General features: G+C 35.3%; 1 protein-coding gene across 1 annotated transcript in view; it reads right to left on the bottom strand.

Annotated features, from left to right (window-relative positions):
• LOC122244491 (protein phosphatase 1 regulatory subunit 21) overlaps positions 1-12,118 on the bottom strand; it is a 13,691-nt gene extending 1,573 nt beyond the window's left edge. The window contains exons 1-16 of the mRNA XM_043002414.2: positions 11,945-12,118; positions 9,443-9,511; positions 8,917-9,042; positions 7,928-8,014; positions 6,990-7,148; positions 6,520-6,724; positions 5,519-5,709; positions 4,019-4,209; positions 3,791-3,918; positions 3,417-3,509; positions 2,478-2,605; positions 2,024-2,161; positions 1,720-1,914; positions 1,422-1,535; positions 1,180-1,317; positions 826-947 (exon numbers count right to left, since the gene is read on the bottom strand). Coding sequence (XP_042858348.1) covers positions 826-947; positions 1,180-1,317; positions 1,422-1,535; positions 1,720-1,914; positions 2,024-2,161; positions 2,478-2,605; positions 3,417-3,509; positions 3,791-3,918; positions 4,019-4,209; positions 5,519-5,709; positions 6,520-6,724; positions 6,990-7,148; positions 7,928-8,014; positions 8,917-9,042; positions 9,443-9,511; positions 11,945-12,001 — 2,141 coding nt within the window. The 5' untranslated portion in view covers positions 12,002-12,118. The remainder of the gene's footprint in view (positions 1-825; positions 948-1,179; positions 1,318-1,421; positions 1,536-1,719; positions 1,915-2,023; positions 2,162-2,477; positions 2,606-3,416; positions 3,510-3,790; positions 3,919-4,018; positions 4,210-5,518; positions 5,710-6,519; positions 6,725-6,989; positions 7,149-7,927; positions 8,015-8,916; positions 9,043-9,442; positions 9,512-11,944) is intronic.
• Between the last annotated feature and the right edge of the window lie 382 nt (positions 12,119-12,500).

Genomic DNA, 12,500 nt, shown 5'->3' with positions numbered 1-12,500 from the left:
TCTCTCTCGCTCTCTGTCACTCTCTGTCGCTCTCGCTCTCTGTCGTTCTCTCTCGCTCTCGCTCTCTGTCGCTCTCTCTCGCTCTCGCTCTCTCGCTCTCGCTCTCTCTCTCTCGCTCTCGCTCTCTCTCGCTCGCTTTCGCTCTCTGTCGCTCTCGCTCTCTGTCGCTCTCGCTCTCTGTCGCTCTCTCTCGCTCTCGCTCTCTGTCGCTCTCTCTTGCTCTCTCTCACGCTCGCTCTCGTTCTCGCTCGCTCTCGCTCTCTGTCGCTCTCGCTCTCTGTCGCTCTCGCTCTCTGTCGCTCTCGCTCTCTGTCGCTCTCGCTCTCTGTCGCTCTCTCTCGCTCTCACTCTCTGTCGCTCTCTGTCGCTTGCTCTCGCTCTTGCTCTCTCTCTCTCTCGCTCTCTCTCGCTCTCAGTTGCTCTCGCTCTCTGTCGCTCTCTCTCGCTCTCGCTCACTGTCGCTCTCTCTCGCTCTCGCTCTCTGTCACTCTCTCTCGCTCTCGCTCTCGCTCTCTGTCGCTGTCGCTCGCTCTCGCGCTCTGTCGCTCGCTCTCACTCTCTCTCAGTCTCGCTATCGCTCTCGCTCTCTGTCGCTCGCTCTCTCTCGCTCTTGCTCTCTCTCGCTCTCTCTCTCGCTCACTCTCTCGCTCACACACACACACTCACACACACACACTCGCACACACACACACACACACAAACACTCACACTCACACACACACACACACACACACGCTCACTCACATACTCACTCACTCACACACACTCACTCACTCTTGTACAGAAGCACACACAAAAATTAAAGTGGGCAACAATTCAACTGACCGTGATGTTGTCTGTAGAGTCTCCTTTAGTTGATTGACACTTTCCCTCTGCTTGTCTACTTCCTGTTCAGACACAGCTTTGTTCTCCTCACTTACCACCAAGCGTCGCATAAGAGACTCACACTAGAGTATATTGAAAAAGTTGTTATCAGCTATTTATTTTACCAAATGATTGTAAAACATGGCAATACCATTTACCCTTGGAAAGCACTTAAGTTTGGAAAACTAAATTTCCATCCCACTAAGATAACAAGAATGCATAAATTTCATACATCTAACTTAATTTGTATCACTTCCAACACACAGTAACATACTTTACAGACACAAAATAAATGAAAATATCAAGAGCACACACCTCATTCTGATACAAAGCAGCCTGGCTGGCAGCTGATGTCAGCTGCATATAGAGGTGTGAACAGCGACTTGTGAAATGGTTACGTATGTCCTTTTCTCTTTCATCTGAAGCACCATCAGACCCATGCACTTCACCTAACTAAAATGGAAAGGGGGTTAAATACATTTTAAATATCAAGTACTGAATTGTATTACTAAAAAATAAATTATTAACCAAAGGTAACATCATGAATTAAGACTTACTAATGAGGTGCTTAATATATGAGATGAGGATCGATCTTTGGTGTGCATACTATCTGTTTCTCCATCTGAGGCTGTGGTTTCACCCCTAAGCTGGTTTTCCAATTGTCGCACACGCTACAGGGTGAAGAAAAAGTCAATGAGCATATGCTAAACACAAAAATCTATTGTATACTATCTAACATGCATAATATGTAAATCTGTTTTGAACAAATGCACCATTTAAAAATTTAAAAATCGAACTAAAAGACTATTAAATGCACAAATAATTTTCTGAACAGCCTATTAAACCCAATTCTACCTTTGCTTCTTTTTGGTGTTTACACTGTAACAATTGATGCTCTAGCCTCCAATGCTCTCTCTCTGCTTCTAACTGACTTAGTTTTGATGAAGCAAGTGCCAGCTGTTTCATCAAAGAAGCTTCTGCATCTCCAAGGTTGGCCGTATCACTAGGACTGACTAGTGTTCCATCTTCCAATGCAGAAGGTCCATCCTCCTGTTCAGTATAAGATGACATTGGTACATTATGTCTAAATAAACAAAATATGAATCTTAACATGAAAATACTTTAAACCATACTCACAATGCAAGAAACAACTACTTACTTGTAAATTGGAACTTGAATTATTCTTTGATTTGTTAAGGCTGTAAGGCATTCCCACATAGGGTGACGATGGTGTGCTTGGGGTTGAACCACCTCTACTCCACGATGGTACAACTTGTTCCTTAAACACTGTAGACATCTGGAACATTCAATGGCTCCTTATTTGGGTAAGTTGATGGATAAAAAACTTGTAATAAGTGACAAGTGAAGACAAGGTTAAATAATAAAAAAGGTGAGAAAGCAAGCACAGATGTGGTTTAGAAAGGGAAATATAAAGAAACTGAGAAACTGAATGTAAGTGATACCAAATTTGGAAGATGAATGACACATACATAGCAAAAGACAATAACAAAGAAAAAAATAAAGTAAAAAAAAATACAGAGAATACACTTTTTCAATAAAAAGGAGAACAGAGTAAACTTTCCAAAAATATCAAGACCATTAGCAAAACTGACCTTGTTTGTTACAGAGGAGAGGGAACTCAACACATTAATTATTTCATCATTTGCAGCCTTTGCTTCTCCTGATGTTGAAGGATGATCTTTCTCACTTGCTGATTTTTTCTGGTATGTATTTCCAGCTTCTGTAAACCAGAATCATGAATAAAAATCAATAATCCTCTTTATTTGCAAACATACTGTATCTAACAATATGAATTGCTTCATTTCTATCACAAATTGATGAAATGTTGATTTCTCTTCATGTTTGATGAACTGTTCCGAGAAGTAAGATTCAAAAATTTTAATGATTCTCTCCAAATAAGTTCTGAAAACAAAGTATCTGCTCCCCCATATACATGATGTACACCAAATTTAGTTATGAAATGAAGCTACAGTCACTTCCAAATTACAGAAACTTCACCCTCATACAAACTGTTCTCCTAATTAAAGAAAGTTACCATTACTGATCTTTTTGTTCATCCAAATAAGTTATCAAATGATGCTCCCCAACTCAAGATATTCTTTAGGCTTACTCTCTCAATCTCAACCATAAACCTATGGGATCATGAAATTTGATATCCTTACAACCCTCTTTATTATACAGTGTGTAAACTTTTTAATGTTAGGCAATGTATCAAGTTAAAAGCTATGAATATTTGGCATTTACAGCCATAATACCAACATTTTAATGGTAAGAATAAGTTGGCAAGTTCTATATTGTTTTTCCATTATAAAAAAAAAATCATTTGAACTTTTCTTCTTTAATGTGCCTATATTATTTGCAATACAAAAAGGACAAATATATTTCTGGTGCATAACTTTATACTTTCCATTCTATAAATACTCTGAGTACTTTTATCAACTTAATAGCTCAACATCATAGTAATCATGGTAATATCATGTGTATGTGAATTTCTTTTAGTTAAAATTAATGTTATCATTACACCAAGTTACCTTTTAATGCTGCATGTAGATTGTTAAGTCGGTCACTGAGCATGGAGATAACACGGCCCTGGGCACTTGGAGGCAGACTTGAGTTTGAGGCACCTGTAAAAGTAACACTCTGGGTTTTAAATCTGTAGCACTTATAGATGTAACAATGTATGATTAAAGCAAAGGAAATATTGCTATCTTTGATAGCCTTCATTTCTTATGTATTGGGGAATAAACTACTCATAACTTCCTTAATCAAAGAGAAAACAAAACCAACATAAAACAAGAATAATTACATGTCACTTACTGGACCTTTCCTTGATGATAACTTTAATATATATTTTGCATCAACACAGGAAAAACTTAGCTGAAAAATTAATATATAAATAACCTACTCTGATTAGCCAGAGTTGCTACATATGGGGCTAGAGATCCCCATGCAGATACCAGTCTGCTGAATGCCGCACTCCATGCTGCTCCAAGACGGTCACCATCAACTTGACCTCTACTGCCCTCTGACACCCTGAAATTTGGAGTCATATCTAAAATCCAACATTTTCTTATAACTACAACACATATCATTATCTGATTAACTCCATACCTCAACATACAGGTATACTAACCAGTGGACCACCAAGGGCAAGACCTTCCGCAATATGGCTCCACAGGATGTCACATGACGACTGACTTGTGAGAGCCCTGAGAGTGTTTCTAGAGCCACAAAACCTTCCCCAGAGGCATTTTCTGCTAGCTGGTGATAAGCTGCGGCTAAAGAATGCCAAGGTGCTGCTGCCGAGTTCAAGGCATCCATTAACTGTCAAAAAATGCATATGTGGATTATTCATACAGAATAATAACCTTTTACATTGATATAATAATATATGACAGTGAAGAGAGGATACTGTAGATTTGTGTCTAATCTAACTGACACTGACACACACATACACATACACATACACACACACACTGAAACACACACACACACTGAAACACGCACACGCACACGCACACACAATCACACACTCATACCTTGCATCTACAAGCCACCATTAGCTACACATGAAACATATTTTTTGAAGTCAAAAGACTTAAAAGACTTCATCATCACTGACAATCCTTTTCAGGTAGAAGAGGTTTTCTTAAAATCTGGATCCTAAAAAAATATTATGCCAGTCTGTGGATATTACACAGTTCTCTCTAACCCATTCTAACCTGGTTATGGAATTGTTCATGAAATATACTACATATATAATATTCATCTTGAAATTGGCTTGATTGTTAACCCATTCACGACGGGACGTATTTTCACCTACTCCTGCTTATGCCGGGAAGATAACAAGCGCACAACGCTTCGTGCTGGGGTGTTTTCTCGCTGCACTGGGTCGCACTGATCCTCTCAGAGTGTTTTTCACCCACCCTATTCTTATGGTTTTCATGAATGCGTCTACAATGTAAAGGCATGTAAAAATATTGCCATGTTCAGAGGAGTTATTTTAGTTGAAAAACATGTTACAGTAATGCCTTTTTAGTTTTATTTTATTGAACTTTGCCTATATTCTTCACTTCTATGTGAAAATACCAAAGGAGAGTGGAAGCAATCTCTTAGTGGGACATCTAAAAACATGTTTTATACTTTTTTTTTATCAAAACGAAAAGAACAATATGAATAATCATACATGTACCTCGTGATGTGACATAACATGATATCATAGGTAATCAAAAAATTAGAAGTAGTATTGCATTAGTAACTTTTTACTTTATTTTATTTCTTGGCCAAGCACATTTGATTTTACAATAGTTTTTATTCAACTGATCAAGAAGCAGAAATTACCATGATGTCATAAATATCACATAGTTTTCTATGACGTTATCTTTTTTAACATTACATCTCATTTTATGACACTTAAACAAGTAAACTAAACTATCAAGAGTCTAAGAAATTATGTAAAATGATTATATTTGAGAACAATCAAGCAATCTTAGGACGTCAACCAGCGCGAAGGGGTTAAACTAGTGGCATTCATAAATCTCAAACTTGATGCTAAGCTAAGCTCTACCTTCTCTCCATGAGACACTGAGGAAGTTTTCTTATTTCTGAAAAAATATGATAAATATATACTTACCTTCTGTTTAACTTCAGAGAGCTGTTCATACAACTTGACTCTAGTACTGTAGGTGCATAAAAATTTGGCAAATGATGTACAAAATTCTTGGATCATGCTGTCAAATGAATCTACAAGACTTCTGGCGCTGGCACCTGTGGCCTTCTCCCTTCCATTTTGAACTGGGATACTGAGATTACTTGCTGATAATTCTGAAATGAAAAGAGATTTTTCTTTTCTTACTGAACCTTTATGTTCAATTCTTTTAACCCTTCTACAACAGGCCAAATCTTCAGATGAACAGCCTGTGCTGTTCGATAACAACAGGCATTTCAAGCATGCAGGCCTAACGCCTCGGGCTATTCGCCCTCTATGACAATAGCCACCCTCTGGTGTGGTGGCAATACAAAAAGCCATGACTGATATCACATCCCTGGTGGCAAGTGCTGCCACCACATGATGTAATATCAGATCACCTGGTGTTAATGGATTAAGATTATTTTCTAGTCTTATGGTGTTATAAGTCTATATATATATATATATATATATATATATATATATATATATATATATATATATATATAGATATATATATTCATACATATATATACATACATTATATATATATATATATATATATATATATATATATATATATATATATATATATATATATATATATTAGTAAAGTGATACTAATCAACATTTGGTATGAAAGGCCATCATAACTGAAGGAATAGATAGCTTGTAATTTCAATAAATGGAAAAACATAGCACAAAAGTGATCTGATCATGCGAAACATGCTCATCACACAGGGAGTAAAGTCTTGTTATATTCCTTCATTTAACAGGCAAGTTGTTTTCAGCCTATTTGTATCAGTAGGACACTGCAGTATTTTGTCTGAATTCAACAAATCTGATATGAAACTCTCCAATAATATGAACAAAGTTACTTGTAACCTCATTTTCAAACGGCTATCAAAAATGATTAATATAATATGGAGCATCTACATTCAACCTACTTTTCTCATGTAATGGATGTTGAGTTGGCTTCTCTTCTTTGCTTGTTGGAACATCATGTATAGCTGAGCTACTAGTAACAATGGCATTTCTCAGCTTCTCCTGGAGAACTACCACCTGTTCTTTCAATGCTCTCAGTTCTGATTCCTTTTGTTGCGCTACAACCTCTTGTCGAACACGTTCACTCTCTAGCTGGTCAACAACTTCCTATAAGAAAATTATGAGGCATCAACTTGGAGAGAAACTCTCCATATAAAGTAAATGAGACAAACATGCAAATATAATAAGCATCTCTCTTCTCACACTGGGGAAAATGCATATCAAAATAATATTTTCTGAAGCTGTAGATTTCTATACATAGTTTCTCCTATCCAATCAAGTACAGTTTTGTATTGTAGGTGATAAAACACCTGCAAATTTTCCATAAAACACTTTATAGGACAAAAAGGAAAGCCAATACATTCAAGCTTACATTTGCAGACTTCTCTCGATGCTCCAGCATATCTTTGTTCTTCTGTATTTCCCTTACTGAAGCTTCCAGCTGTGTTTCAAGGTCAGCTACCCTCTTGCGGTAATGAGCTTCAATGTCTGCTAATTCTGACTGCAGTCTTGCGTTTTCCTGTATCTTCAGCTGTAGTGCGGTGAAAGAAACCAGTTAACACAAAAGTTAAATTACAAAAAATTATCTTTAAGTCATGTACTTTAAGAGGGATGTTTGAGCCTGATTGTAAGATATAATATCAATTCCAAGATTAGACAATCAACATATTCATGTATGCTTCCTGCTATAAAACTGATTAAAAACTGATTAAAATTTTATTGGGTCCATAATAATAATAATAATAAACCATATATGGGGGTTAGTGGGAAGGGGATTACAAAGAATGCCTGCTGATACCTAAAATGTAAGAAATGCCTATTGAAACCTAAAATGTACATGGCAAAATATTTATCCTACTATCAAGTGGTTCACCTTAAACAGAGATTAACGTCCCACTAATATTTACATTTTGAGTCAGATTTCTAATAAACCATTTACTGAAAATGGCTCTGTTCACCTCTGGCCAAGTCTGGAATGTTAAAAAAAATTGACTTCTCTTTATAGCTATAATAACAGTTTACTGACTTCTGAATTCTTCAGGCATTAAAATCTGATTTTCAAAGACTAGCATTAGATCATAATGTAGATGGGATAAACAAGTATGTAGCTTCCCTGTCAAGAACAACATTTTCTTTTATTTTTTTCAAGTTTATCCTATAAGCTAACCAGATTCAATAAAGAAAGAAAGAAAGAACTGATAGATGGTTAAATAATAAATCATTATTAAGCCTATATGACAATTTCAATATCTTTTATATCTATATTATTAATTACAGAAGCTATATAAATGACCATTGACTCATTCTTACCTGTAATTCTTCAGTAAATACATCATGCTCACTTGGGGTGCTTTCAGTGACACTGTCAGATTTCCCTCTCCCCCTTTTGTTTTTTGACTGCATGGAGATATAAAAAAGAATCAGAACAATAAGAACCTTTGAACATGCTTCTTTGACAGATATAATTTTCAGCCATTAAAAAAAATATACATATAACAACAGTGATGGGAAATTACCACTGCACAAATGATTATCAAAATTCTCTTTAGCCCCTAAAACACAGATGTTTTTCTATTTAAAATCCATCTTGGCCGATTCTTTTTGACACACATATATATTTCTTCTTTTGACATCAGTAGTAACAATAATGATAGCAATACTTTTATTATCAACCTAATGACCATGACAAGATGGCCCTGTATTCTGGATAGCACCTATACTTACTATGATAATAGATGCTGTTCTCTGTTCAGCACACTATATATCAATGGAGTTTTATAGGTCTAATGGCATTAGTTTTTGAGCTACAGCCTTTTTAAAGTTGGCCTAAACCTTGTTTTTTATGCTTTTTTAGAAAAGCAATAATCTACTTGTCCAGGGGGATAAACATTATCCCAGTGCTTCTAATTTTCCACTTCCAGTTTCCAGTGTTTAAAAAGCTCATTTTTCATTGGTCAAGTGCCTGATCAAGATGAAGATAATACTTCTGATAATGAGAATCATAATAAATAATGACAATGATAATAACAGCATTATCAATGATAATGCTGCCTGTTACCCCCTGATTTTGGCCTTGTGGCTGTTCATTTTTGCAAGGATAATGCTATGTGAGGGGCATGTAATTCTACCAATATCTACCATTTGTTTCATATAATGGAGCCACAAAAGAGGAATGTTTTTCCTTTCAAAAACATTATAGAATATCATTCCATCTTTCATAAGTTAAAGTACTATAAAATTCATCAAATATGGATAGAGAGTTTAGGTGCCTATATCACCAACAAACAAGAGCCTCTTACCTGTATTTCATCTAGATCCTCCTGAAGAAGCATCAGCCTCTTGGTAAGCTGCTGATTCCTGAAGGTCAAGGAGTCATTTTCTTGCTCTGCTTTTCGTAGTTGCTGATCACGGGACTTTAATAATTCCTAGAAAAATTGAATAATGTAATGTAAGCTACAATATAATGAAAATAGTAATACATAATAGAGATCAATATACAATATATAAAAAATAATGAAGTAAAACATACTACAAACATTTTATGCCTAAGGTTAATTACTATAGATTTTGTGTATTCTGTGTAATCCTTACAGAGTAGTGCTCCCTGAGGTAAGTTAAGTAAACTCTTTTGAAGAATAACAAGAACAAAAACAGTTGAAAAGGTCTCTAAGCTGAATGCGTAAAGTCCACATGGAAGTATGAAATCTTGGTTGAGTGCTTAAATTTTCCTTAATAATCTTCACAAAATCTCTCCTTGTATATGAACTTTAGAGAAAGGTCAATCATGTATATATTCATATAAAATGTTTATGATAGAATACATACTGATAGCTGCTGTGTCTTTCCTTGCTCATCCACTACACCTTTTTTCAGGACCTGATTTTGGGCCCGCAGCTGAAAAATAAAATAAGTAAATCAAATGTAACAACACTTCTTCATCACCTACTACAAAATAAATCATTAAGTACAAACTCTGCTATAACTTCATAAGTTTATCAGCATGAACAACCATATAATAAAAATCCAATGGATGTTGAATACATACTTTACTTAAATTCCAATCTAAGGTTTTCCACCACTTCACATTATCTACACCAATGCATTTCCCAGTCTTGACCAAATGGTTCATTCAGCACTTACACATAAGCATTCCAGTAGAATCTATTGACCAATCAACAATGCTGAAAACTCCTACCTTGCACATCCCACTAACCCCTGCTTCTATTCTTGAGCCTGATTGTATATTCTTGCATACTGACAGTCCTATGCCACTTGCAAAACTAAATAACAACTGAATTTCTTTATCATGATGTTATTAAAGTGCACTTTCAAATTATTAGCAGAATATTTTCTGGTTATTACTGAATAATTCTATTAAACTATTGATTACTATTATCATCATTATCTTTATCATCTTTAATATCATTCTTATTATCATCGTTAATAAGACGGGCAAGAAAGAATTATACCAAAAACATTACAAGAAGTGATAAAAATAAAACCTAATTTATGTAGCAACCTCATGTGCCTTGAGTCTATGAAAGCTTTCTCAAATATTATGAACAATTAACCAAAAGTATATGTAATCATTTTCTTTTAGTAAAAGAAACTAAAATGTGCATCATACTAAACAATCAAGGCTTATCTTTAACTGCTTAATCTAATCATAAGTAAACAATACTTGATCTATAATAACAACAGAGATCTAATTTCATAATTCATAAAAAAATTCTAGCAAGTTACCTCAATCACTATATACTGTAAGCTACAAAATGACTTGATAGTGGTATTCTTTACCATTTTAAGCAGATGAAAGAGTATAATCTTTTAGCACACATACATATCAAATAAAAATATTAATTTCCTTTTAGGAAATTGGATTGTTCAAAATAGAAACACATTCCAAAAAAATCTGAAAATGGAATTCTTTTCATAAATTTTCAAGTCATGCATTCAATAACTAATATGAATTTCTACATTTGTAAGCCCATTACACAATGTCCACTGGATTTATATTATAGACACTGTTCATATATGTTCAAATTAGCTGTTTCTGGCAAACAGAAGTTAATTGAAGTTTTGAATAATTGTTGGGCAGAAGAAGCTTATAGAGGCATACTCCACGCTGTAAAAACATGTATGATACTTAGAGACTTCAAAAATATGAAAATAATTCATTACATTAGTGTATAATACATGAATTTAATTCAAAACAGGTTACATTTACCTCTAAACATCCCTACTTATACAAATATAATGGTATAGGTTGAAAATCTAGAGAACAAAAATCTGATTATTGGCATTTTATATAATCTAGTGAAATGTATAGAAAACAATGGCTTCAATCAAACATATATTTATTGTTTATATTGCCAATTTGAATGAAGAACATACACTGCAAACATCATAAGTATAAGCAAAGAAAGGATGGTATAATAAATAAGAATTGGACAACAACTTCCAAAATCTTCATCTGCATCGAGAACTCTGGGGTATGAAGAAGCCTTGTTTCACTATATGACAATCTTTTTTTCTTTTTTTGTCACCATTTGTGAAGTCCTGGACAATTACTATGACTAACATTCACTACAGAGTTTGGACTTTGAGTCCTCCTACTAAGAAATAATCACTCTTATATAAATATGGAATGAAAGATGATAGAAAGTCCAGTGTGATCTGCCTGAAAATGCGTCGGCATACTATATCCGATCGCATAAATATCCAGAATGGCAGTTTCCCTTTGTTGTAGGTCATGCAACAATAAAACTGAATGCATATTTCATGATTTAGGTTTTATTTTGGTCACATGCATTACCCCCCTCATTTTCACCATAATTTTGCTCTTATGTCGTATAACCTCCCCTATCATTAGAAGCAACACTGGCTAATAGATGGCAAACAAGGTTAAAGTGTCAGAGTTGCATGTGTGTGCAGAAACTGCCATGATTTGCACAGAAAGTACTGGAATGTTTATTACAGCAGACTATAAGCCGGGGGATCCCAAAAACTCATGATTCATGCACAGTATACAGGAAAAGTCATCAAATTACAAAACAAGAAACTAAACACTACTTGCTGCATATTAACAGTTCCCTCTCCCTGCCCAAAACCGATGCCTAATCTGAGAGCCTTTACCTCTTCCATTACAAAAAATACACCTTAGAATCCCTATACGGGCCATGTAACTCCCAAAAAGATTTGCTTGTCACCAAAACACTTGTCATTTTCGAGTGACAACCCCCCTCACTCAGCTGACTTTGCTCCCGCACCTAAAAGAAGCCACTAAACACAGGCTAAAAACTCTACCGAAACCCATATTTTCCCTACCTTAGAATACTCAGCAGCAAGCTTTTGATACTTCGCTTGAATATCAGGTGACTCCATGACTGTCAACGGGTGTGGCTGTGGAACTTGAACATGAAATAAGTGAGACGTAAGTTTGACACTCGCTTCCACAACAACACCTCCGTTTCCACCTCCAACCTGAGGCGCAGAGACACCCACCGAAATCAGGAATGAGAACTCCCTTGTTTTAATTCTTTTGGAGATCTTTTAGGTACTTTTTCTTACTACCTGTTAAAATTTTGAGTTTCATTCATTGTGTCTTCTGGTGATTTACTGTGGAGATTTTAGTCATACTGACGTTCGATGGAGATAGTAATATTCCAGAATTCTATTTGTCAGCTGTCAAATTCTTTCCTTTGTGACTTCTTTATCACATGAAATAATGTTTTTTTTTTCTTTTTGCGTTCAGCAGAAGAATAATGTAGACATATTACTGTTTTTGCAGAGGTACAGAATCATACATATTTCTTTCAGTCTCCCGTTCTAAATGGCCACTCTTCCCGAATGCACAGATCAATGCAATAAAAAAAGAAAAGAA

The sequence above is a fragment of the Penaeus japonicus genome, unplaced genomic scaffold (assembly GCF_977035675.1).
Source record: "Penaeus japonicus unplaced genomic scaffold, GWHDUDI00000001_assembly GWHDUDI00000014, whole genome shotgun sequence".
In the NCBI taxonomy this organism is placed as follows: domain Eukaryota; kingdom Metazoa; phylum Arthropoda; class Malacostraca; order Decapoda; family Penaeidae; genus Penaeus; species Penaeus japonicus.
This window is presented reverse-complemented; position numbering and strand designations above follow the sequence as displayed.